This window comes from Saccostrea echinata, unplaced genomic scaffold, assembly GCF_033153115.1.
Source record: "Saccostrea echinata isolate AGI-Se365-2 ecotype Australia unplaced genomic scaffold, CSIRO_AGI_Sech_v1 ptg000009l, whole genome shotgun sequence".
Taxonomy (NCBI): Eukaryota; Metazoa; Mollusca; class Bivalvia; order Ostreida; family Ostreidae; genus Saccostrea; species Saccostrea echinata.
Genome location: NW_026889758.1, coordinates 22961563 through 22989336, shown reverse-complemented (window position 1 = coordinate 22989336; position 27774 = coordinate 22961563). Strand labels below are relative to the sequence as shown.

The 27774-nt window shown below is 34.1% G+C and overlaps 2 protein-coding genes across 3 annotated transcripts; one reads left to right on the top strand and one right to left on the bottom strand.

Annotated features, from left to right (window-relative positions):
• Positions 1-285: 285 nt before the first annotated feature.
• LOC133182061 (cytochrome P450 2B4-like) lies at positions 286-6551 on the bottom strand. The gene is made up of 8 exons (XM_061316771.1): positions 6065-6551; positions 4697-4922; positions 4433-4559; positions 2320-2464; positions 1543-1679; positions 1353-1449; positions 930-1136; positions 286-715 (listed from the first exon to the last, which is right to left on the bottom strand). Exons 1-8 carry the CDS (start codon positions 6429-6431, stop codon positions 534-536), a joined length of 1488 nt encoding a protein of 495 aa, XP_061172755.1. The 5' UTR covers positions 6432-6551; the 3' UTR covers positions 286-533.
• A 2668-nt stretch (positions 6552-9219) lies between these two features.
• Positions 9220-27598, top strand: LOC133182058 (uncharacterized). 2 transcript variants are annotated; one of them, XM_061316766.1, is made up of 15 exons: positions 9220-10677; positions 16017-16131; positions 18645-18770; positions 19343-19407; positions 19794-19920; positions 20105-20226; positions 20524-20718; positions 21060-21140; positions 22915-23052; positions 23175-23524; positions 23875-23998; positions 24199-25256; positions 25832-26092; positions 26292-26349; positions 26904-27598. In XM_061316766.1, exons 1-15 carry the CDS (start codon positions 10270-10272, stop codon positions 27069-27071), a joined length of 3396 nt encoding a protein of 1131 aa, XP_061172750.1. In that variant the 5' UTR covers positions 9220-10269; the 3' UTR covers positions 27072-27598. The 2 variants fall into 2 exon arrangements, with proteins under 2 accessions (XP_061172750.1, XP_061172751.1); XM_061316767.1 differs by lacking the exon at positions 21060-21140.
• Positions 27599-27774: the final 176 nt, after the last annotated feature.

The window sequence follows — 27774 nt, the reverse complement described above, 5'->3', positions numbered from 1 at the left end:
AGTTTTTAAATACATATACATGTAAAACACTTTTAGATGGCAAGGGATGATGCTTATGCATGTACTGAATCTGCGGGGGTATTTTTTGTTGTCATTTTTTGGTATTTTATTTAATTTTTTGACAGGTTTGGATGTACAGTTATATTGTAGCTTTTGTTTAAAAATAAAAGAATTTAAAAGGGTACCCTGGCCTGATCGAGTTCTTCGGACAAAATTTTCAACAGACATTTCTGGCCGACTTTAAATTCTCAAGTTGTTTTTCACTACAACAAAATTTCCAGTCACTGGTTTTCAAAAAAATAATTTATTCATATTCATCATGAAAAAATTATAATTGCTACTTAAAACAGAAAAATTCAATTCTCAAAATCATATAACTGAAACAGTGCTTTGATTTACTGCAGTAAATTAATTTTAATTTCACCACTTCAGTATCTAGAACCATTTCGATACTAGTTCAGTGTCACTACTTCATGTCAGCTTAACTCCAGTCCTTTGCTGTTGAATGTTCAGTTATTGGTATTATCATGTCTTCATGATGACTTGATTCTGACACTGTATTGAGATGGTACCAGTGTGACCCCTGTTTGGAGCCCCTCTGTACTGAGGTCCTCAGGAGGGATAACCGAGCTAAACTCAAACTGCTGCATTAAAGAAACAGCAAAGATAAACATCTCCATTTCTCCCAGTTGTTTACCTGGACAAGCACGGGGACCTGTGAACAATTTTAAATACAACTTATCAAAATTAAAACATGATGTACCTTCTTCATTCAGACGGACTGCATTTTCTCATATAGTTTATTTATACTATTATCAGTCATAGAAAGCTATGTTCAAAGTTATCAAAAATATTATTATTAATTTTCATAGATTACATAAGAAACAAAAAAGGGTCATTCATTAATTTTTAAGAATTAAATGTGTTACCAATAGAAAATGGGTAGAATGCTTTGTGTTTGATGATATGTCTTTCTTTATCAATAAAGCGTTCAGGTTTGAATTCCTCCGGGTTCTGCCAGTATCTTGTGTCATAATGAGCAGAGTAGATATGTGGAATAATGACGGAATTTTTGGGAATCACTTTGCCATCTATCTCCACGTCTTCTAAACTAGTTCTGGGGAGGCTCAGGGCACCTGAAAAATGGTCATATAGTTTCAATCTCAATATCACTGCTTTATTTTTAAATTGGAAATTCTAATTAACTCATTATCACCACTTTTTTTTTTTTTTTTTTTTTTTTTTACATTTTGAGAGCTATTGAATCTTTTCCTTCTCCTTATTTAATTAGGGAGTTATCTCTCTTGTGGTGGTAAATTCAAATACACTGTAAAGATTTCTGTATCTTATACCTAAGGTGGACATCCTCTGTACCTCGTTTATTGTTGCGGTGACATATGGTAGTTTTTCCTTGTCTGAAAAACTTACAGTGGCATCAAGCCCAATTACCTATCAAAAATAGTTATTTTTAAATAAATTACATTTATTGAATTTGTGATGTCATCAAATCATTAGATTATAAACTTTCCTATATTGCCTCACCCTTTTAATTTCTGATCTGCACTTTTTCTGAACCACCGGGTACTTGATGAGATAGAAAATTACCCACAGTAGACCTGTTGAAGAGGTTTCTGAGCCAGCAGCATAAAGGTCAAATATTATCTGAAAAAGACTCCTCTCTTGAGAGGAAACATAAATAGATCAAGTTTATGCCCTTTTCAATAAACACTTGTAATAGAATAAACCACACCCTTCCATAATCTTTTAACGTAGGGCATGACCATTGAATTGGTTGGGAGGGGGGATTTCTGTTGAATCATATTATTACGGTAATTTTCATGCTTTCACAGAACAGAATATTTAGTTGACCAGAGACAGATGATTTATTTTCTTTGCAGCTGTCGTCACACAGGCCCTTAGATCGCTTTTAAAAAAATTACGGTGTTAAAAAAATATCTTTTTTATACACCCCAATTTTTTAAAGTCTGATTTAAGTGATCCAAAGGCCTGTGGTCGTCATAATCACAAAGGCTAGTTTGTTAATAAATACAAAACGGCAAGCGTGCAGACAAAATTAAAAAAAAAGAAATGTAGTCCGGCCAAAACAAAAAAAAAAAATACACTGAAAGAAAAACAGGTATTTTTCAACACAACTACAGCATCAGTCAAAGTCAGATTTATTTTTTTTTCTTGCCAGTGGAGGACAGATTATTCATTTCAAAATGTTCAAGGACAAACTACATGTATATTATCCCCCCCCCCCCAATCAATTGGTCGTCCACTTACGACATGTAGTACTTACTATAGTCTAAACCCTACCTGATAATTCTCCAACCCCCGTGTCCAGTTGTTCGATGTACATATCAATAAAATCGCGGATAATCTGGGGGTGATATGTTTCCCGGTGTCGTTTGATCTGGAGCTGACAGTATTCATAAATTTTGTCCATATTCTCTGATATTTTCTGCATAAATTAATAATTATGATAATTATAGTTTAAGTTAATTAAATCATATATTTACTTTGTAAATATATAATTATGTATGTACATACTTACCTGGACCAAGCAATATAGTAATTGTTGGACTTGCATATGGTGTAATTTTGCATGTAATATGTTTCTTTTATTTTCACTTTTCTTTCGTACAATTTATGCTAAAATTATTCGGAAAAAAATTCCTAGGTAACTTTGATCTTTTTAAAAAAAGGGGGGGGGGGTTAGTATGAAATCAATTAATTATTCTATACATATATATAATTCGTCAACACTTACATGCATAAATACATGTTTAGAATTAGCTGAAATTTTTGTCATTATTTTGCCATTATGCCTGAATTTATACTATAAAACCCTTTCCACTTCAATACGTACATCAAGTCATATAGTAATTTTTTTTATTTAACCGGTGGTAGTAATTGCAAAAACTACAATATGACTACAGTTGTATTTACTACCACCTGGTATATTCAAAAATTAATATGACACGTCGTTCATTTCAGTTCAAAAATACAAAACTGGTACAGTGTATGCACAAGTACCTTTCCGACCTTTTTGCCGAAAACTTTAATAATAGGTTGAAATAGAAAGCAATACATGGACAGGAATTGAAAATATTTTTTTTTAAATCCTTTTCAAACAACAACTTTAAATGTAGCTATATGTAAATATTAGTAATGGATTTTAAAGTCAAGTATATATATAGTGTAATGGTGAGTGTTTTACATTCGGTTTTGAGATCCAGGGTTCGCATCCTACTTTTTCTCTTTTCCTTTTTCTCATATTCCCTAAAAACAGATACTTATATGTTGTGAGGAATTTAAATAATAACAATCACATTTTTATCAAAATGAGCAAAATGTCTTATACTTAGTATATTCTGTAACAAAACACTATATAAATTGTAAGTTGGGAAATTTTACCTTACCCCCTTCCCCAGCCCAGTCTCATGTAAAGAATTGTAAACATACGTTAAAAAAAATAGTCGAAGAGTTGTCTAGCTCAAGTCGACAGAAATCACGCAGGTTGTCGACTTCCAGTAATGAGCTTTCTTTAAAATAAGAACTTTGCAGGCATTATAGCTTTAGAAAACTTAACCAAAAAGTGCATTTTCCCATCCATATAATATGAACATTGAAACATAAAAAAAAAAATACAATCGATTGTGAAAATGAGTCTCGAGATTTAAAGTTATGCCTCAGAAGCAAACAAATTATTAAAAATTATTTTGAACTTGATGGGTATGCGTACTGAATCTGACAGGTGTTCCACTAAAGAAACAACTTAAATACACGGAGAAATACACATACCGAATATGATAGCCATGTCTTAAAAATCTTTTTTTTAAACCAAGTAGGGTTGGGGGTTGGGGGGGTCTGACTATAAAATATTACTTTGAGTAAATCGAGCAGTTGTTGTGTGCAATAAATAAATTTATCTTGCCTCTGATAAAAATCTTGAAATTTCATTGGTCTAGAAGAATACTGTATTGTTAGTTATGTAGACACTTAGAGGGGTAATACGGAAATATATGGGGTCCTTGAAAAAATGCATATTGGGCGAGGCGTAAGCGGGGATTGGGGGGTGGGGGGTCTGATTATAAAATTTTACGTTGACCTGACGTTAAGCTCAGATGGACGGTTGTGCTGAATCTGAATTATTTAAATACTTGGCCGCCCTGCCCTAAGATGTAATGGACATGGGTGCTGCATGTGAGAGGATTTAAAAAAAAAAGTTAAACTTGAAAAACGCCATCCCCGACACCAAGGGCACGTCACAATATCTCTCAAGGCGTCCAAGCGATTATAGATTAGTAGTTTTTTTTTTCAAAGCTTTTTTTTTTGTTTTATTAGTGTGGTAAATCATCTGTGTGAATTAATTAACCTCTGTTCACTAATGATCAGAGGTGAAAGGGGGGGGGGTAAGAACATATACCTGTGCACTAAGATCCACCGACTCCAAAGCTGGGAAGAAAATGGACGGTTGCTGATAGCCAAAATGTTTGAAGATGTAGTCTAAATTCTCCAGCAGTTCTTTAAATTCTTTGTCCTCGTAGTCGAATCTATCCAAAAAGCCATAATTAATCAAAGATTCACCACTTCATATCTGATATGCACTGAACAGTACGGACAAAGCTACAAAAATTATTACTTCTATTGTTTGTTTGACGCTTTGGAAAACGTCCGATCTGCTATTTACCTGTCTCCAAACACAATTCCTGATATGATGTTCGAAACTGCCTTTGGTATGAACTTTCTGAGGTCTACTTCATCTTTGTTCGATGATTGAATAGCTTTGATTATGTGTTCAGCCTCATTTAGGATTCTCTCCTCTATATTACTTGTTCCAAATCCAAGTTCTTTAAGAGCATTCATGGTAAACTTTCGAAGAGAATACCATTCTTCCCCATTACTCCATAAAACACCTACCGAAAAGGTCAGACACTGAGAGTTTATAGTGGCATCAACGAAAATTCAAAGTATCACATACATATAAAGTGACAGAGCACATTTATAACCCAGTAACATACGTACATAATACTTGAGCTTTTTCAAAGGAGGGGTGGGGGCATTTTTCTTCAGGAAAACCCAAAACGCAGGGGCATCTTATCCGCTCTATTCTCTAACTTAGACATATAATAAATACACCGTGAGGAAGATTGGGGCAGGAATTTCTATGAAAATGGACACCCAAAAAATCAAATCTCAGAAATAGAATCTCACATTATAATATAAAAAAAATATTATTCGTAGTCCAAATAGATCAAATTCCAGGTGCGGATCCAGGAATTTTTTTCCAAGGGACGGGGGGGGGGGGGGGGTGTCCAACCCAGTCAAAAAAAAAAAAAGAAAATTCCAACCCAAACATTTCTTGACGAGTAAAAAATAAATAATAAAAAAAAAATAAACACCTAAATTCCCTTCCTAAACGTATAAAAACCTAGAAAATTTGTTGATAAGCCAAAAAAAAAAAAAAAAAAAAAAAAAAAAAAAAAAGAGAGAGAGAGAGAGAAAACGTAAATTCCATTTTCAAAACGTGAAAAACACCTATTTCGTGGTGGCGATCCACATTTTCGGGGGGGGGGGGTCCAAAGTCATTTTTTATTTGCTGCAGTGTATACTTTTAATAACTCTGCAAATTCAGGGGAGGGGAGGGGGTCCGGAACCCCCAACCCCCCTCTAGATCCGCGCATGACCTCGTGTCCATAATACTTTGGCCACCTATAGCAATGTCTTGTTCCTTAATTGTCATTATTGGGGGGTTGAATCCCCTTAAATACAAAGTATATCTTAGTAATTAAATTAAGTAACTATTCGTATTAAAATTGTAAGCCTAACCCTAGCTTCAACTTTAACCCTAAGCCCTCACCCTGGCCCTAAGTCAAACCTTAAGAGCTTAACCCTAATCCTAACTCTGGTCCTTACCCCCTTTCAGCTTAACCCTAACCTTAGTTTAACGATAACCCTAACTCAACACAAACTCGACAGCTCACCTATAATATTTGATGATACTACAGATTATAGCCCAATGGTTGGAATGAATAAGCATAATATTGATGCATCCTACCTGTTTTCTGAAAAAGCTTATTGGGTAAATGGAGCCAATTTGGCCTAAACTTTGTTTTGTCCCCATTGTCCACCAAAAGCTCGTTAAGGTACTCGTGTCCAAACACTACGACCACTGTCAAACTAGGACCGAGTCTCAGCTGGACAATATCTCCATACTTATCTCGAAATTCCAGCAGACGACGATAGGTTTGGCGGGTAAATGCCAGATCCGGAATGTTTCCAACAACTGGCCATCTTGTGGGCCCGGGGAGGGACTGTAGACGACTCTGCACCCTCTTCAGAATAAAGAAGCACACCATAAGAGCAAAACATAATCCGATAATCGGGTTTAAAAAGAAATCAAAATGTAGAATATGAAACAGCATTATATGCAGTGCATTGGTAAAATATAACTGAAGAGATGGGGGAAATAGATATGATTGTGATCCCTATAAACAACTATAGAAATCGTACAGGACGTGTCTTTCTCAGATGCTCGATTGCTACCCTCCCGTGTTGTTAAAAGGAAATCCTGATTGAGTAATGATCTTCCTCAATATTCCCTACTCATCTAGATTGTCACAGTTGGGTGTGACTTTGCAAGTTTTAATACATTGATTGTTCTGTACTTGAAACCAAGTACCGGTTTATGCTACTTGTTATTAAGTATTTAAGTGCATCGAAAAGCAAGATCATGATTTGTATACTAGAATACATTTACATTGTATATATATTATACACTAAAATACTATCATGAAAATGCTTTGAAAAATCAGGGTTTTTATTTAAAAATATTTAAAGAGCAACACTTTTTAACGAAATATCATACATGCACGTGTTTAAACTTGAACTTGATCATCAATAAAATCATTTGCATGGCACATGCATTTACTAAGAGTCGGTACTGTGGATTCAGTAAAAAGTGAACAATACCGTTATGTCAACAAAGACCGTTGCCCAACATGCCATTTTTTATCAATTATGTTGATAACGAGAGAAGCAATTATAATTATATGTTGATATTCAAATTAACTAGATGGTGCCATGAAGACAGTAATACCCGCACGCAGGTGTTTGCCTCAAAAATTGTTCTTCTTTGTACCTGTCTGACCGGTGAAGAAGTAACAAAACTTATTTCATAATTTACTTGAACATAAATGTATCAAATTGTGCATAAAATGCTCAGGTGAGCATGTGGCCCATGAGCCTCTTGTATATATTAGTACATATTTTATTTTGATACTCAAGAATGAACACTGTTTAAAAGGAAAGGAAAGTTTTTGTGTTAAAAGCAACAAAATTTGCCTCTTACATGGAAAAGAAAAGTCCGAAACATTATTGCATATATATTAAGGACACCGACACCGCCAATCATGTTCTAAAATTTGTTTTGGCTACTTTGTAAAATAAAAGACATTCTGGAAACATGCATACATGTAGTTATTTTTGGCTCCCAAATTTTTTTTGGTCCCCAAATGGCCTCCCCTATGAAAATGAAAATTCCCAAACCGTGTACTGCACATCTAAAGGACATCACCAATCATATTCGAAACGATGAATTGGCTACTGTCTAAAATTTCAGAGGAATGGCTACCGGTGAGAATGTGCAAATACTTTTAGAGGAAAAGGAAAACGTCGTTTTTCGATCTCCAGTTGGCCCCAAGTGTGGAAATGAATTTTTTAAAACATTATGCTACATCTACAGGACACCATAATATGGCTACTATGTAAAATATACATGTATATCTTCCTCATTTGACCCCAGGTTGAAAATGTAAATTTTAAAACCTTATTACTAGTATTCCAAATTGTGGTTGCAACATTGCACATATAAAGGACACCACCAAACATATTCCCAAAGATAAATTGGCTTAATGTGAAAAGAGTTTGAAGGATATTTTGTAGTAAAACTTCGTTTTTTGTCCCTCAGTTGGACCCCAGATTTTGAAACCCTATTGCACATACAAAGACGAATTGTCTATTGCTAAACATGTAAGATGAACTTGAGGATAAAGATACTAGTAGTTTGACAGAAGGGCGGGCAGACAGTAGCCCTTTGAATTAAAACAAAATATTATAAGTTTTTGCGTAAAATTTTAATTTTGAAATCTCTAACGAAAAATCTTAAGTACTTTTTACGAACGCATTAGTAGGAGGTTGAACTTGAAATTTTAATTACGACTTTTTCCATAGCAACGGCCTCAATATGCTTTATAATCCCTAGAAAGGCGAAAGGGAATAAAAAATAAAGCAAAGTTATCAGCACTTTAAGGGAAACAAAAATTATGGATAACAAAAAACGAGTGCAATCGATTGTGAAGCACACATTCTGACTTAAAAAATAGGTTATACGAAAATCTTAAGAGAAACTGTCATTGTAAATATTTCATTTAATTTTTCGAAATTAACTGTTAAATAATGAAAATAAAAATGTTATTATAAGATGCGTAAAAAGTTTTATTAAGGTTTGATCTGTTATGTGTTTAAATTAAAATCGGCTGTAAGAAACTTGCAAGAGGGTTGGAGCTCTCGTAAAGTTGCCACAAATTTTACACATAAGAATCACGTAAGATTTTTTTGTGAAAAGGAATTAAACTGTAATATTTCTCTTTGGACAAAAATTGGCCGGAAGATTTTTTGTGAAAAGGGGTACAGAATAACTTTCATTTGAACGTGCGGGTTAGCTATTGATTTGTTTTAAACTCACCAAACCAACCAATTGCAGCATCCTCTAATCAGCGGGGAAACTAAATATTGAAATTAAATTTTCACATATGTACCCCCAAGTCATTGACTGGTATGAAAAAAATATTGATTCTAACAATTATTATCTTAAATCCTTCCTGTGGGATAGATTTCTTTAGTCTGTCCATAAATCAATGTTTGACTGAGTGAAAGTTATCATTGGCGGCTAAGCCACTAGATCTTGGAGCATTATGCTTACCTGAGTGATTATGTAACCTGTGTACTTATCACGTAACTAGTCCTTAATCTGGATATGTGTATCGTAAAACGATATATAGCTACACCGAAACACAAAACCACTCTATATTCAGATACACCAATCTGGAAAAAAATACTGCAATGCAAGGTTTCTGATTGTTGAGAATGTAATTGAGAGATGTTATTGTGACCGACTTGTTATTCTGTTAATAGGTACAGAGGATAATCCTATTGGTTTCCATCATTGGCGATTGTTGCGCAACACGCGTGTTGCTTCTTATTTAACGTCAGGTATAATTGATTTCAGGCGAAACACCTGCGTGCTCCGTCCGTCCAGGTTCGAGTTATCGATCCCCCCATTTTAGCGTCTCGTATCACGGGAGCTTCACTTAATTAATTCTGTTTTATTTGTCCTGGCCATTACGCTTCTTAGTTATGTATAAAGCTTTCATTGACCAATAACAAACTTTGTGTTTATCTTATTTATGGCAATAGACTTTAATTTCCTTCCGGAGGGTCGGTGAAATGTGGATTTTGATTGACTGGAGCCTAGATAATAGAATTCTTAATCACGGACAGTTAAACAATAGGTTGTGTTATGGAATATTAGCTACCGTCACACACCTCCCAGCAAATGGAATGAAATATATTCAAAACATTTGAAAGGGTGCGTTAAGCTGGTCGATTCTGTGTCATTGGATCTTTTTTTCAATCAATAACTTCACGCTTTTGGTCCAATTCCGTAATCAAAGCAAAACAAAGCGCTAAGCTGCTACCAGGAGTGCGCGAAGCTGGTTAGCGGGGCGCAGGATAGTGGCGCCAGAAGAAGGGACAAATATTTGGTCGTGCAATCTAACTGTTGTCCGTCGACGAAGATTCTTGCATTTACTTATTTACAACTCAGATTTTCTAATTTCTTGGACAGGAACCGACAAAGGATTTTTCACCTTTCTGTTTGTTTTCATCTACCTGTTTAAATGGAACGCATCCAATTTCAGCGGCATTTGTGCGTGGCAAATACAAATCTTTTATTGTATGTAGATTTGTATAGTAAAAATTGGCTTTTTACCGACATATGTCAGTTAGTATTCTTAATGGATGGACTGGTCCATTCAATAAAATAAATCTCGAATGTAGTTCCTGGAGTACACATCAAAGACAGTGTCAGTGATCAGACAAAGTATTTTTGAGTGGCGGATCAAATGATGAATTTTGTTGGTGAGCCTGATTTATTTAATTTTAAATATACGGTGATGTGACAAGCCATCAAAGCCAACAAAAATGCCAAGTTTGATTAAGAAGTTATCAGGAAGGGTACCTTCCTTGCCTCGAATTCCCGAGCCAAGCGATTCGAGCGAGGATGATATCATTCTCCAGAGGCTGGGGCCAGACAGAAACAGAATCGCTTGGTCCGGGGAAAATACCTTTAGTGCAATACCCCCCACACGGAACGGAGCAACGCACAATGGCAGCGATTTGGGTCCAACATCACCAGTTAGGGGCATTTTGCGTGGTCCAGAAAGGAGAGGGCAGGATAATACATTAGAGGGTAGAACGGTTAATGGAGTGGTCTCCAGGATCGGTCAGAATCGCCAACAGTCCTCTAGTAATACTTCCACAAGACCGCGTTATAACAGGACACCGGTTCGAATGACTGTTGCGGGGGAGTGGGCTCTTAAAGAATGTGAGGTATGTAAAGGATGCACGTGAATTAAAAACATATGGTATATATTTTTTTTGAAAGGACATGGAACATTTTGTAGTAAAGTTTGTAAATACGTACATATAGTGTCAAATGGAAAACGGAGAACTAGGACGTGAATTCTGACATTAAAAAATCTTTGTTGAACATCCAGATTCCATTTATGCTAATCGCTGACCTGTTCACTTCAAAGAAACAAATTCTCTCGGGGACCAAATACCCCACAAATATGTTTGGCGTCACAAACACCGTAAGAGTGCCTCTGCTATGCCCTGAATTCGATTTATTGCATGTTACGATATATATATTACATGACAAATTAGAATTTAAAGGGATAGTGAATTCTTGCTAGCTGTTGATGCTCGTTATATGTTTCTGGGACCACCCTGCCGTTTACTTATTTAAAGACACACAGAAGTTTCTTACAATTTTCATTTTATTCCGCTAGCTAATCAGAAAATAACACGTTTGCGATTAAATAGGACGATTTTTGTGGTAGGCCTAAAGCTCCTTAAATATAACCCGTGACGATGTCATCTATTCTCTTTAGAGAAGTGGACAGGCTTTCACCTACATCGATGAATAGATGTCATCCTGCTATTAGAGTTAAAAAAAATAATAGTTTTTCATTGGTTGTTTTTGATGATAGAAGACTTTGTTGGTAGCTATAACGGGAAAGGGAGAAAAGTACGCAAAATCGGTGCTACAGACGTCTGTTGAATATTTTGTGCATGATTATGAACCGAACCGTAATTCGGAACTACGATATAGGTTTAAGATTTTACACACTTCACGCATGTTCCGGTGTATAGAATGGAAAGTATCACACATTGTTTTGAAATGCTGTGCAGGATATATATTATAATGAAATGAATATTCAGTCTATGATATCTCTTGATTAAACGACTAGGTTTATAGTTTCATGAGACCATCTGTCAAAAATTCATTGATCAGCATTGCCTGCTTGTACAACAGCACAAGTTGCTATAGACGTTTAGCCGTTTAGATACATCGAAGAGGGGGAGGGGCCCTCTCCTCAGGCACCTTTGTTACTGAATAGTATACAGGTGTGCTGTTTGAAACAAGCGCCTGTGATAAAGATCCTGAAATGATCAGGTAATAAAAACTGAGATTAGTCTGTTTTCTCCCTTTATAGAATCAGGTGCGAAGTGAAATTTGTGTTTTAGAAAAGTATTCGATGCACTGATGTAAAATCCTGAGTATGTTTTTCTTTCACAAAACTAGGTGTGCAACAATTTATTTGATTTTATTTTCAATTCTTGATCAATAATATAATTTTTAATTAATTAAATAATTATCAAAAGCATACGTGATAATTTTCAGATCCAGATACTGTACAGGAGTCTTCAAAATACTGGAGTTTAGGTGAAAATACTGTACATTGTTCATCAAAAAACTGTACAAAACTGTACAAAATATCGACCAAAAATCAATGGAAGAGGTTCATTTTTTATTAAATGAACATGTTTACTGCTGCATGCAGTGTTTTATGAAATTACATGTACTCATTTCACTCTTTTGCAGCTTTTAGAATTTCAGCAATCCCCATGACCAATGCTGAATTTTGTAAAGAGACTTCCATAGTACAGTGTTTTATGCGAGAGTCTGATCATCTCCAGTCATCTGTATTTTTTTTAATGATACTAAAACCATTTCTCTTACTTTGTGTTAGAGTGGACAATACTTATGCCTAACCAGAACAAAAAAGGTCATTGCAGCCGTTTTCTCTCTGAACTGTCTTTCTACTGACAAAATTTTAACAAGTTACAGTTGAAAAAAACCTTATAAAAACAATATTCAGCCGAAGAAAAAGCTTTGATACATTTTAATTTACAATGTAATTATCGCAGGAATGTTTCACACCTTTGATCATGTTTTGTTTACATTAACTAAGCAGTGTAAGTCATGTATTAAAGAAATTCTGGTGTTGTGAGAGTGGGAATTGAAGAAAAATAGCAGTTTCTAGTAAACAATTCAAAATATGGGACTAAATTTCATTTCCTGTGACTTTTGGTGCACTGCTGTAAACCCATGATTGGGGTCAAAAACATGTGACATTTTATGTACAGCTGGTACATATCACATGTGTGCGAAAGCTCAAATAATACACATTTTTATTATATTTGGTTCACAGAGAGTCTACACTAATTCTCTGTATTAATTTTTTTACTTCAATCAATGGGTGTTGCCAAAGTTACTAAAATTAGAAACTTCTTTGAAGTTCTTTCAAAACACTTCTCCTACAACTTTTGGTCTGATTTCAATAAAACTTAGTACACAAGTAACAACATTGTACATTTATATGATACATAATTCTATATATCCTTTTATTATTTCAATAAAAAGTGTTGCCATGGTTTCTAAAATAAGAATTTTTTTATGAAATTCTTTAAAAAAGCAACTGCTCTACATTTTAAATCTGATTCTAATAAAACTTGCCACACAAATAAGTCAAGTTGAAGTTCCTGTGTTATAAGTACAAACCAGTAGAGCTATATGGTCTTGTCAAAGACTTCAAGTTCATATCTCTGCATTATCTATTGGATTACTTCAATGTTCAAGCATGGTCAAGATGTGGAATTATAGTGCAATTCAAACATATGTGTGAAGCCATCACCCCCTCCCCCCCCAAACTCCGCCTCATCATTAATAAGGCCATTCCAAGTTTTTTCTATCACTGTTTAGGGTCCGCTTGCACCTTGGTTTTTGACACCCCATATCAGAAAAAAAAATTACAAAATCAAGAGTCCTGAAATTGATTATTCTTGTCAAAGTCTTCGAATTCCGTCCATTTCTTCAAATATTTGTCTACAATATGCCATATAAGTTTGTTTTAAGCATTTAATACATTGATTTTGCTAAAGAATATATCTTTCTACGAGAAAAATAGATTAATGAAATTAAGTCCTTTGAATGACATTATATTTATGACTATAAAGTCAGTGTTTTACTCAGTATTTGCTTGGCTTGTGTGTTTTTTGCGAATAGATAGGTAGCTTTTTGAAAGAAGGGTGTGTTCTAAACAGAGAAAAAAAACTTGGAATGGCCTAAACCTGAAACCTGAACAGTAAATGACTGTATACATATATCATACAGAATATGAAATGAAATTCTTTAAAATATTTCATAAGTCTTGAATTTCAATTTATGAGTTTCACTCTCTTCATATCCTTCTTAGGTAATAATATATTTTAATTTTTTTTTTCATTCAAATAAAAAACTGAAAAATACTGCAAATCATCTGCATTTATTTGGCTCATAATTTTCTTATGAACATTTGTTTTAAAAGTTTGCTTTCAGACTGCATGCAGGAAAATAAATATTAAAAATAATAAAAATTTATGCCATTTCTTTTACTGTATGGCTAAAAAATTGGTAAAAAGCTCACAAAATGGCATACTCCCAAAAAGACCATAATATATTGTTCCTGTAAAAATAATTAAAGTAATGGAATGCTATGTGTAATATTTCTATGTACAAAAGAATGAGTAATAAACATAAATTATTTCTCTTAAACAAATCCTCCATTCTTTTGTCTACTAACTTCAATGGAGACCTTAGATGTTTGCTCTATTTTAAAATACCTTTCAACAAGTGCGGAGTATTTTTGTGTAGAATTGTAAATTTGAGATGTTTGCATGTTCTAGCTCCCTAAGATGGAGTGATTAACAATTCTGATATAGGGAACTTACTAATTCAGGTTAATTCTACACAATGGAAGAATTATATTCAGGATCCTGCTTTTAAACAAGTATTGAACAAATTCATTCACAGCCATTTAAATCTGTTTTCCATTTACATTAGGGTATGGGTAGTGCTGAGTGATGGGTCGTGCGTAGACATGTCACATATTTAAATCCATAATCGCTAAGTAGGAACTGCTCTCTCTACATAGATCTGCCACATTCTGTCTTTGTCACCAAATTCTGCTGTTTAAAGAGAAAGTGACGGTGAAGGAGGTTAAATTAGATAGGTATAACTGGAATGTGAACATTTCAATGAGATACAATTCTGTTTTATTTTGGAATACTTAATAGAGGAAACATTATTAGGAGAGTATTAGAGCATTACGCAGGATTTACCAATGTATATATAGGTAGGTATTAAAAAGTATACAGGAGATCATATTAATAAAATGAAATTATGTTATATTACAAATACAAGGTATAGTTCAGGTGACATTTTCGTTGATTCTGTTCCGAAGTACATTTGTATACATCTAAAATGTTGCTCTACCATAGTCATGAAATCATTTGAAAAGGTGTAATATATACATTAAATTCTTCAATTTTTTCTATCATCCATGAATTTAAGAATTGGCATACTAGGAAATATTTTATTTAAACTTACTATTTGGTTTTCATTACATACTTTTGATGTAGATAAAGCCTTTGATGTATGTAGGAGTAATCCAAATCAATAGTGGAATTACATATCCAATAATTTTTAATTTCCTATCTTATCACTAAAGGAATAGACACACCTGTTTTATACATTAAACCTAAATTTTCTCTAGATGAAACAGGAAAGACGAAAATAAAACAGACTGAATAGGGGTAAAAAATATCCAGGAATTCTTTTAATGGGTGTCTATAAGAATTCTCTCCCCATTAATTTGATGAATGACTTAAGTGTGTATGACAAAGGTGAATAAGTCAGGGATGAAGTGTGAAATGCTGGTGTATTATAGGTTACGATGTGACATCATTCATTTAGAAAATAAAACTTTATGTCAATTTTATTTAAATCTCAAGGAGATTTATTCAAGTGATTTTTCAAAGAGAATTAAAAGCATTTTGACTTGGGATTGTTATTCCTAGCCATGATCTCTGATGAGAAGTGGTATGACAGAGTGATTATTACCGACACTATTTTGATAGTACATGTATAAAGGATAAGGGTTAAAACTTTTGGAGAAACAATCTTGAATAATTCTGTAAAACTCTTTTTAAACCTTTTGACATTCACAATATACCAGACTGAGATCTTTTTATGTTTTAGTTTTAGGGGAAATAATGTCCAGGCCTTCTAAATGGCATTGTTAGCAATGTTCATATGTTAAATGAATGTTTAAACTATGATTATATTATTTGATGTTTAATATAGTAAAACTTCAATTTCATTAGCATTAATGCTCTGGTTTGTAAAGATGCTAGCCTCTCTTACTCTGAAACCAATAAAGTAAGACAATGTTTAAACAAAAGGCAGTGTGATACATTAATCCCTATTTATCATTTACTAAACCTGTACCCAAAAAGAATGTCATATATAGGACTTACTAATAGTTTTATTTCATCTCCTGCAGTCATTGACAACATGGGTGAATAAAATTCTCAAGGATTCTGGCACAGAACCTGTGGTGGATCTAAGAAAATGTGTGGGAGATGGTGTTACACTTGTACAGTTAGCTGAAAAAACTTGTAAGTACTTATTAGTATTGGCTATCTGTGCATACTTCACATGATATACATTCTGTAAAGAATCAATTTATTGTAATGGATGTTTAATGATTTTAGTGAAAAATTGTAGTATGTATACATCAATAACAGGTCTAAGGAATTAGGGTCAACAGTGTCTTGGAGATTGTAAGGACTTGAAAATGCCTGACAGATATAACTTGTAACATTGATGCAGTCAAACCTGTTAAGGTTTGATATTTCAAAAACTGATTCACACTTTCTTTAATAATGGACCATGAGTATAATCATTTTTAGTGGTTATATATTGCATGAAATAAAATAAATCTTCAAAGCAGGAATTTTCAGTTTTATGTTATATAAATTTTATTCAATTAAGAAATATGCATATCCCAAAACTGGTTAATAAATCATTTTATAAGCAAATATACCTGTAACATAAAAAGTGATATTCCCATAAACTTTTCTTTCACTTAATTACTTCAAAAGTTAGCACATAGCAAAATAAACAGTTATACAACACAGAAAATTTTTGTCCTTTTTTCTGAAGTCTTTCCATTTTTAAGATATGGTGGTATTTTTGCAACCTGATTTATGATAACTTTGTAAGTTGCCGTGTGGACATGACTGCACCACCCAGATTGTACAACTCCAAGATGAAAATCACACACAATTTTTGTTAACAGACCTGCCATTTAGAGCATTTAGTGGACTACCACAGAGAGGGAACGAAACATTATGTAGATCACCTCTGAAATGAAAAAAAAAACTCTACTTCAATTATAAAACAATTTAAAATCAGCAAATTGAACTCCTGACTGGATAATTTTCTTAGCTGATCTACAAAGATTGTATCAAGAAATATGATATATCAGGTTTGAAATAGGATCCTGCCTCTTGTAAAAACATTGACATTGGTTTAGAAATGTTCTCTGTAAGTTACATTAGAGTTTTTGACCTTAAAAAATCACCTGACCTTCATGATGTCAGAGTAGATGAAAAAAAAAATGAAGGCTGCTAAATGAAGTGACACATCACTTACTTTAATCTCTACCCTAATGATAGAGAACTAGGTCTATAATGAATACACCTGTATTAGACAAAGCCTCATTAAGAACAAGTTAATGAGATGTTTGCAACAAAAAATCACAGGTGTTCTCTGCACTCTTTGTAATCTTGAGCTAATTAATGTTGCTTGATTACTAGAATTCAATTAGCAATCTCAGGAAGAAAAACTAATAACTTGAACAGACCTGGACAGTTCACAGGCTATAAATAAGTAATGAAGGGCAATTAGACCATTGATGGATATAGGTAGAAAACACAATGATAAGTTTACAATTCAAGCACAAACCAGACAGGTATCAGCTAAGTCATAAGAAACGGAGACATCAGTATTATTATGGGAATAACATATATTCTGGTTACTGTGGTAAGTGATGTTAGAATAATTTTAAACTGTGTGAACTTGTTATAGGTACTAGAGTGTATAGGTATAGGATATACTCTGATGAAGGATAATCAGAAAAATTATATTAAAATTGAAGTTTGATGAGATTTATCTGATGTAAATTTTATTTTCAAGCTCTGAGTCAATACTTTTAAATAAGAATACAGTTGAACTTTGGTATCTCCAACTTCGATATATCGAATATCATGGATATGTCAAAGTGATAAGGAAGTCAGCCAACCACTTAATTTTTCTTAACCTCAATATTTTGAACTCGCGGATAGGTTTTTTTCTCTGTCCCACTTACCGGAGTTTGAGATAACAAAGTTTGACTGTAGTATATATGTTATATATGTGTATTTGTTATAAGTTCCTTCATACTTGTATACAGAATACTTAGAATTGTACATTAATACATATTCTATGCCTATATATAGCAGTTTGATTAAATTTATAAAAATAGCATTGAGAAGTTGGGAAAATAGCAAGAAAAATAGTTATATATAAGAACCTTTGTATCCAGATGTAGGTTTAGATTATCAATTACATTAGCTATTTTAGATTGAAGTTTTGTGCATACATTTAATTTCAACAGTCAACAAACCTGGCCCCAATCAGCGTGTTATGGAGTGCAATATTTGCTTTAACATTTTGTAAATTTATCGGTTGTTTGTATTAGAGTATTTTCAAATTTTCTCTTTGGTAAATTCTGGTAAACTTCTACACAGACGTGTAAGGCAGTTACAATGTTGAGTCAATATAATAACTGTTCATACAAAATTCATCATTTCTGGTGTGGATAATTTATTGTTCTTGATATGCACCACTCTAGTCTTGTCAGTTGTGAAATTTTAAACTTCCCTCGATAATCACACCTGGGGTATGCACAAGGGCTTTGTTCTTCAGAATTGTTTTCTGACTTAAATTTGGGTAACTTTAAACATTGGTGTACAGCGATTTCACAAGGATTATCACTGTTGATCTTTGATTTTACCTCGTGCCAAAATTTGAGAGAAGACGCCTTTTGTTTTCGTAGCTAATTGAGGTTGCTTGTTGCTTTCTGCAGGTGGAAAATTTCCTGAGGAGGTTGACACAGACATTAACTCTAAACAGGACCGAGTGAACAACTTACAAGTTTGTCTGAGTCACCTTAAGTCATCAGGAGTGGATCTCACCGCTATTGATGCAGAGGGTAAGATATCAAACTTTGGCATTCTGAATCAGTTGTTTTTCCACTAGAACCTTAGGTTATTTGAAATACAAGAGCATGTATATGCATGTATTTTTGTCTTTATTACGCTTTTTCTTTATAGTAATCAGTTCCAAAACCTTAAAAGTTTCTGAAAGACCTTTTTATACAGTGTATTGATTTTAAATTTAAAAATGTCTAACTTAAAAAGAAATATAGCAATAACTGGGTAATATTTTCTTATCTTTCAAAATTTTGATGCATGCATGCATATATGTTAATGTCTTAAAAATTGATTTGATGGGGCTTATTATGGATTCATCTGATGGAATGTTCAGGTACACTACATACAAATTTGATAATTGTATTGCAACATTTAAATGACTGTTTCCAATAATTAGTTCTCATTTGTGAATGATTGCCAAATATTTATGCATCATAAAGTTCTATCTGTCAAATTGGTGTCAATGTTGTTTCAACAACTATAGCAATCAAGTCTGCATGGGTAGAGGCAAAACATGAATTTAGCTGATGGAATGTTGAAGCTAATATTGACTTGTTTAATTGTCCTGTAGATATTGCTGATGGAAATTTAAAGTCCACCCTGCTCCTCATCGGGAATATCAAGAGAAAAGTTGAGGTAAGATGTGTGCTGTTGCTTAGTAACAGTTACTCTTTTGGCAGACAATGTCATAAACAAATTGGCTTATTTGGAATAATGTGTGTATTGATTGATGAGAAACCAGTCATAAATGTAGCTAGCTTGAAAATATTTGCAACAGCTTTATTTTTTGTTTATTTTAAAAATGCATGACTAAGTATTTGCTTTATTGAGATACAATACAATATGGTTCATGTGTTAAAATGTGTTTCTGCTTCCACTCTCAAAAAAATTGAACCAATTATCAATGAAACCTGATATCCTCTGTTTACCTATATTGATTTTTCTACCCTCAATGTCTTCATCCTTTCAGGTGTAATGATGCTGAAAAATAAAAGAAGAAATATTTTTTCTAACATTTTTAGGCAGACACAGAGAGCAAGACAAAGGCAAACACAGCATCAAGGGAAGGCAACAATGTAGCTTCCTCTAAAATGCCAGGGGCAATTACTCTTCCAGGGGGTATGAGGGAACCTCCTCTTGGAGTCAATGGTAAGAAAGTTTACCTGCTTTCTAAGAGAGAGAAAGAGAGTGTGTGTGTGTGTGTTTACCTTTTTATTTCAAATACTTTTCTATGGTACAATTGTAAGAGATTGCAAGGCTTTGAAGGTACTATGTTGGACTACCTTTTGATTTGATAATATTGTTGATTCATAACTGGTAAAAATCTTAACAGATTACCCAATGACCCCACAGAGGAGGATCTCGACCCAACCCTCAGATGACCTTATCCCAGGGATCCTGAGGAAGGAGGAGACAGTCCCTCGAATTCAGTCTGTCCCGCCACAGCCACTAATTGTGAGGTTCTTTTCTGTTAGACCAACACTAGCTGCAATAATGTAACCCTCTCTGTACTCTGATGTTTTCGGGAGATAATTAAAATTTGTGTTATTGATTTTTATTTGACATCAAAGGTTTATCTTTCTGGAAGAAAATTAAGAAAATCTAATTTGGAAATTCTAATACCTAGTTCTACTTCTAAAGTTCCCATTTTTTTTTTCTTTTAAAAAGGATTTTACTACTTCATTCCTTTTGGTATACCTACAATGCAAAGAAACTATTGTGGACATGTAATTTGATATTGATAATTTACAGTCTATGACTGAGCTGAGTTCTACAGGAGTTTTCCAGCGAGGGGCTGAGGAGAGGAGACAATTGTACTCTCACAATAACTATAGTACTCAGTTGTCAAGAGGAGGTGGTCCCAGACAGCAGACGACAGTCAAACCGAGCACTCCCACCAATAAACTTCCTTCTAATGCCTGGTCCACAGAATCCCAAAAACCACAGGTGGGTACAGCAGAAGCAATCTGCACCCAAATAAGTATGGAATCACATGTCAGAAGTAAAACATGTTCAGTGGAGGCTCCACATTACATAAAGTAGAAGTAAACATACATGCAGATGATATTGCATTATAAAACAACAGATATACATGTGTACATGTATTTAAAGAAATAAAACACATGTAAAACTAATTTGGACATTATCATTCATGAAAAAAATGCACATTATTGCACAGCGTGGAACACACTGTCATAAGACTTAAACACAGTCTTGATAAACACTGCACAATAAAATTAATGCTTGTTTTAAAAAGTAGTTGAATATTTTGCTTGCCTGGTTTGTAGCCAGGACCAGCCAGTGCTACATCTGTTGAGGAGCGATTGAAGTCGTTGATTTCTAGCCCCTCCTCTGAGCGGGTCTCCCCAGTAAGTCTGTGTGAGAGCTGTAGATACATTTACACGCTTGCTGTGATTCACTTTTTACTCAATATATCTGGACTAATGCACTCCTTCAGCTTTGATACTGTCAAGTAAATTTTTCAGCAAATTTTTGGTGTAAGGATTATATCTATGCCCTCTTAAATTAATAAATATCAGTATTTCTTTTTAGTGTGCATCTTTATTATTTCAAAAGGCAAAGAAAGTCACTCTATACTTGTATAATTGTAAATTCAAAGCAAAGAGAGATTGTGTACTGGGTACTCATATGTTAATTTCAATTTGTACAGATCAGCACGAATCCACTTTCAAATATATTGTATACGGTAATTTATTATTTGAACTTTATATCATTTTCATTTATTTAAAAAAAAAATACACTGACCTATTTGCACCTAGATGTACTGGACTTTGCCTCCAGTTGAGGTGGTAAGTTATAAAAGCCAGAGACAGACATGTTTAATGTATGTTATGTAGAAGCTAGGAGTGACAAACATGTAAATTTCAAAAGTTTTCCTTGACATCAAAAACAGCTATCATGTTTAAAAGGGACTACTCTATAAATGTATCAGCTTAAGCTTAACTCTAATGTCATGTATACTCGCCTATTTTAAATATTTCTTAAAATGCAGGTATTAATATTGAGAGAGAGTGTGTATTGAGTACTTTGATTAGCTACCCGTTTGTTTGAAGTATTCAAATCAGAGGAACTGTTCTGACAGCTCAGTTGTGTCTTTTACACCTGGAAAGCCTGCCAGAAGAAGTAACAATCAAAGGGAGACAAATGCACTTAAATAAATTGATAGTTGTGCTGATAAAATCAACAGTTGAACCCTTGGTGTCTTGAACATTGATATCTCAGAAACCTTTGATATTTTGAAGTGAGTTGGAAGTCCCAACCACTTATTCTTTATGTATTTTAGTCTATGAGTAAATATCTTGAATCCTCATATATGTCTATCATATACCATCCTCCCATAATTTAAAATTGGTTGTTTCACTATTCAAAAGAAAAAAAAGATTAAAAGTAGCAAGGACATTATGCTAAGTCTAAAAAATGTGCCATTAAGCATTTGTGTAAGTTACAACTTTTTTATCTTTTCTCTTTTCATAAATTTATTACTTTGTACAATTTCCCTTGTCAAAAATATATACTTTCAATTTGTGCAAGTCTCAGCTGCTGTCTTAGAACTAAGGGGATTGTCAATCGATCATTAATGCATGGTAAAACACAATACACAACACTCTCACACAAACTATGTGTTTGATATAGAACTATAGTTAATTCAACTATTTTTATTCACATTCTTTCATGCTTTGCCTAACTTGATGTACTTGCTATGAATTGAGTTTATATTAACAGCTTTCTCTAATATAGAGATTTGGCATTTTAACAATCAAGCTATATCAAATGGATTGATGATACTTCAGCAATCATCTGATCTAAAATAGCAATTTCAGTGAAACTTCACTGGTCACTAAATGTTTATAGATATATATGTATAAAATATTTGTTTCAAATGAATTTGATCTTTGTAAACATAGAAAAAATTGGTATGGCTTTGAATGTGCATGATTATTAATTAACATATTATAAAATAGTATCCTAGTATGACAATTTATGTTAAAAGAAATAACGTGTGGTACATGCAATATGTGTCTACCACACATATTGAAAGGAAAAGTGTCAGTTAGAACAGTGTCAGTAAGAATTAAAACACTGGATCGATCTTCATCTGATATTTTTATTTTATCTATCTAGGCTTCCAAGAGTTTTGATGATGGTGAATTGATTGTACCATTCCCACCTCAGCCACGAAATCCTTTGTCAGGGGGAGTTAACTCCAGCCACCAGAGATATCCATCTGTACCTGCAAATTCTCAATCAAACTCCTATATTGTAAGTACATGTAGATGTTGTATAAAAACTTGAGAAATTTTGTGAAATATGCTTTATGAACAGAAATATTAGTCATATGCTGGGATTCCTAGAAGTACAAAATGATTGCAACACTTTTCCAGCCGTCCAGACCAAATGATAGGGCACATCATAGTTCCAGAGCTGAGGCAATACTCAATCAACCGAATACTTCATCGAATCATTCAGCACCTTCTCAAGTCCATTCCACATACAATCCCAGCCAGGTCCACAACATGCCCGCATACCATGATCCATCCTACATTCAGAGCTGCAGCTATCCCAGTGCCATACCCCCTGGAACATCAAATCAGGGTTACGGGGACAAAACAAGGAATAGAGTTGTCACCCCTAGTGTTGACTCAGCGGAATGGGGTCAAAAGAGGGGACATGAAAATCTTGGATATGTTCGAGAATCCTCTCCAGTCAGGGATAGAGGACTCTCCAGAGAGGAGTAAGTGACCAAAGTCAATCAGGTCTCAGTGCAAATATATAATATTGATAAAATTATTAATTATTTCACAAACAGATGTTAATAGATGAAACATACTAGTGACAGTATATCTCAAGGAGTTTCATATATAGCATATCAACATTGAGTACTGATCTCTTAGGGCCCTGAAGCAGACAGAACTATATGTAGAGCGCACTACAATTGAGATTTCATTTTATTTTACAGTAGTGAGTGTTCCTCTAGGGGCCCTGGAGCTGACAGAATTATATGTAGAGCACACTACCATTTAGATCGCATTTTATTTTACTATGTAGAGCACACTATCATTGAGATAGCATTTTATTTTACAGTAGTGAGTGTTCGTCTAGGGGCCCTGGAGCTGATGGGATGAGAGATGCCTGGAACAGACTCTATGGAGGAAGGATGTCAGTTCAAGGTGACCCCAGACCACAGCAGTCTGAATATCACCACCAGGTAAGGTGTAAAATTGTGGAAACTAAAAGAAGGCCTTGAGTATTTGCTATATGTATTTGGGGAAATGTACTTGCTTTGGTCCTTCAGTATATTCCTTATTTGATTTTTGATATAAATTATTCATGGATTAAGATCCTGAATTTAATAATGATTCATCATAGTGAATGTGTGAATACTCTTTTTTATTTTTTTTTTTTTAGAATACTAATAATTATATGGATATGACTGGTAAAGACTCCAGAAGTAACGTAATTCCTCCAACCACACTTAGAACAAGTCCATTGGGTCAGAGTGCACAGGGTCATGGGTCAAGTCAAAGTCAGCTTAGTTCTTCACAGGCTTCCCCTAGTAGTGTCTCATTTCCAGGATTCAACAAACCCTTGACAGAGAATTTGTCTGGTTCCCAGCACACCATTGGTCCTTCTTCAAAGTATCCAGATTATTCAGGGAGACCGATACCAGGTAAGGAACCAGAGCCTATGGAAAAGGACAATATTGGATTAAAGGACCCAAGAGGACTTCCTCCAAAACCATTTCCTCGTGTAAACAGTGACAGCACACTTCAGGAGCCTGAAGTCAGTATTTTTGATTATCATATTTCACCAAGTGAGGCTTCATCTCGTTCAGTGACTCCCCCTCTTCCTCCCTTATCAAACACAGACTCGGATTCCTCAGTGGGAAGTCCTCCTCTTCCTCGAGCCTCAAGTTCTACTCACCTCGCTCCTCATAAAAATCCTGATGTTGTAACCTCCACTACACGTGTGCCCGCTGGGGACAAGAAAAAACGAACTTCTCAGACCCAAGTCCCAAGCAAGAGTGATAAAAAACATTCCTTCAAGTCATCTTCTCATTCGATTAAGCTCCCACCTCCTCAAATTAATGAAAAGATGCAAGACTCGGGGGTGTTGAGTGATGTGAGGGAACTTGGCACAGACAGTGATCTTCCTTTCGATATAGAAGATACTATTTTAACTGTGGATTCCATTGATACAGAAATGCAGACAATTCATGCTGGAATTCAAAAGATGCATATCCAAGGTGATGGGGGTATGCGTGAGAGACTTGACAATCTGGAGGGATTGTATTCAGAAGTTGTACGTGTGTTGGGAAGCAATCCCCCAAACATGAGGAGGAGGTGGAGTCTTGCCAGCTCTGATACCAGTTCACTTCGACGACCAGTGAGAAAATTCAAACCCCAGGCAGGGAATTCCAACTCCCACAGCCGGAGCCATCATCATCATCACCACAAAGACATTAAGTGAGTATTTAAGGAGATTTTTCCCACATATTCTTTACACAGTGAATAAAAATCTTATCATGTCCAGTAGATTGTTGATGTTAACTCTGGTAATTTACAATATTTCAAAATGTCAGATGGTGATGAAATTGTGAAAAAAAATCAATAAATCCCCTGAAAATAATCTTGTATATACATGTAAATGTTTAATGAATTTTGAAAAGTAATTACATGTAAATCAAAGAATGAAATCTAAATTAGCCAATCATACACATAGGACCCATTTGTGATAGTCTGTGTGAAAGTTGTTTGGGACACAAAAAATATTCGGCCCTGTAGCAATGGAGTAAACCAAGTTAAATCACAAAAGCATAATGACATCATTAAATTTCTTTTACTGTACAAATATTGATATCTCTTTTTTAAGTTTATCTTTGATAGAATACTGCAAGTGTGATTTATTTATAAATGGTAAACCAGTTTATGAGATGCACAGCATTTCAAAATATTATTTAAATCAGTATAACCAGGCATTTTGATCTGGCTTGTCTCTTTTGTATGCAAGTTTATATTTGTAAGTGTAAACTATTATACAGAGCCATAAATCGTCGGTTCCAAAGACTAGAATCCCATGTGGTCACTTTAGCCAGAAGTGTTGCACATCTTTCGTCTGAGCTTCGTTCCCATAATTCCATGGTCAGTGAGCTGGATTCATTACGCAAAGAGGTGCGAGAGATGAAGGAACAGCAGTTTATATTGTCCCACCAGTCTGCTGCACAAGGCCACAACTCACTAGAACACAACAGGGGATGGGGACCCTCCCTGACTAACCCCAAGAGAATCAATAAATTAACTCAGTAAGTTTTAGCATACAATTTACAGGAAAATTCTTGACCTTGTTAGTTCACATATACATACACCCTTGAATCTATCTCTTGCTCTATGAAAAAATATTAATTTTTGACTTTTCATACTAACTGCTAGATGTTTTAGCAGTGTTCAATGTACTGGGTATATGTACGAGTGATACATAGATTAACTTCAATATTTTTCCAGGTTTTTTGGACAAGAACCACCACTGATGGAATGGTTCTTGAAGAATTTAGGGTATGAGGTAAGAATAAGACATTGTTATTTAAACATTTTTAATTCCAGACTTGTACTGATTGCTTGAAAAGAGAACTCTTAAATCAGAGTCAATAAATATCAGGTTTTAGTGGAGAAAGTTCAATTTTAGTTTAAGTTCTAAGCTTTTGACTGTTTATTATATATTTTGATTAAGATTTTTTTCTTCAAAGTATTAAATGCCTTATAACATAGAAGTTTGAATACCATATAAGTTGAATTTTTAGCGAGAGGAAAACTTGGCGATTTGTCCATAAATAGTTGTAAATTTTTAGCCAGAAGTAATTTTAGTGATTTTATAATGTCATGAAAGGTAACTTTTACCACTGATTTGGAATAAATTGTTTATTGCAAAATTCAATTTTTGCAATCTTAACATTCTCACTAATAATGCCAAAACTGAATCATCTCTGAAAATTCTGCTTGTGCAATAACTTGCTTCCCCCTTTTTTCTCAATAGTAACATTAGGTCCCATCAGAGTTTTTATATATATCTCCTTTTTCTAATCTCCCAAAACATTGAATAAGGTTTTACCATTTCAGAAATTTGCATCAAACTTTGATGCTGAACACATAGGAATGTTGGAGCTTCCATATATGACTGAGGAAAGGTTGGAGAAAATTGGAATTCCCATGGGACCTCGGTTACGGATTCTACAGGAAGCCCAAAATTGTTTTCAACATGAAAACCTCAATATATACATTGTCTAAAATTACAGGGTTTTCATAGAAATGAAGGAATAAGATGCTAGGAACAAACGTCCTTTTTTTTTAAAAAATTAAGTTGATGGGGTAGCATTAAATACCTGGGGAAAGAACTTGAAATGTGGGGAGTGTTCATCAGTACATGTACCTATCTGTTTTTTATTATTATAATTGAGTATAATGTGTTTGTTTTATTTTATGTTGTATAATCAAAAGAGTATCATTAACACTTGTTTATTATTTATAAAAAAAGATGTAGCAAGGGTTGTGAAAAATCTCAGATGAGGTTAATTGAAATCCAGTTCTTATTTTGCTATAACACCGCTAGAATCAGGGAGGGGTTCAGCAATAACTCAAATAGTGCTGTAGTTATTTATAAAGATTATAACAGTGTGCAGGGTTTATATATGCTATTTATGATTGTGTTCATTATCAGTTTGAAGCAATATCCATTTTTGAATCTGCAGCTATTTAGTTGTTATAATTGCCTTGTTCTGTGATAATAAAATGATTCTGATATTTTAACTTGTTGCTTATTGTTCACTATATCCAAAGAGATCCCACGCATAAAAGAGATTATAACTTTGAAAACAATTGTTCTATTGTATCTACCAGAACTACACATTTGAAATACAGGCAGGAATCTATCCTAAATTACTGGTGTTTCAAGGAATGCAATATGTCATCCTCTTTATATCAATGTTACAAA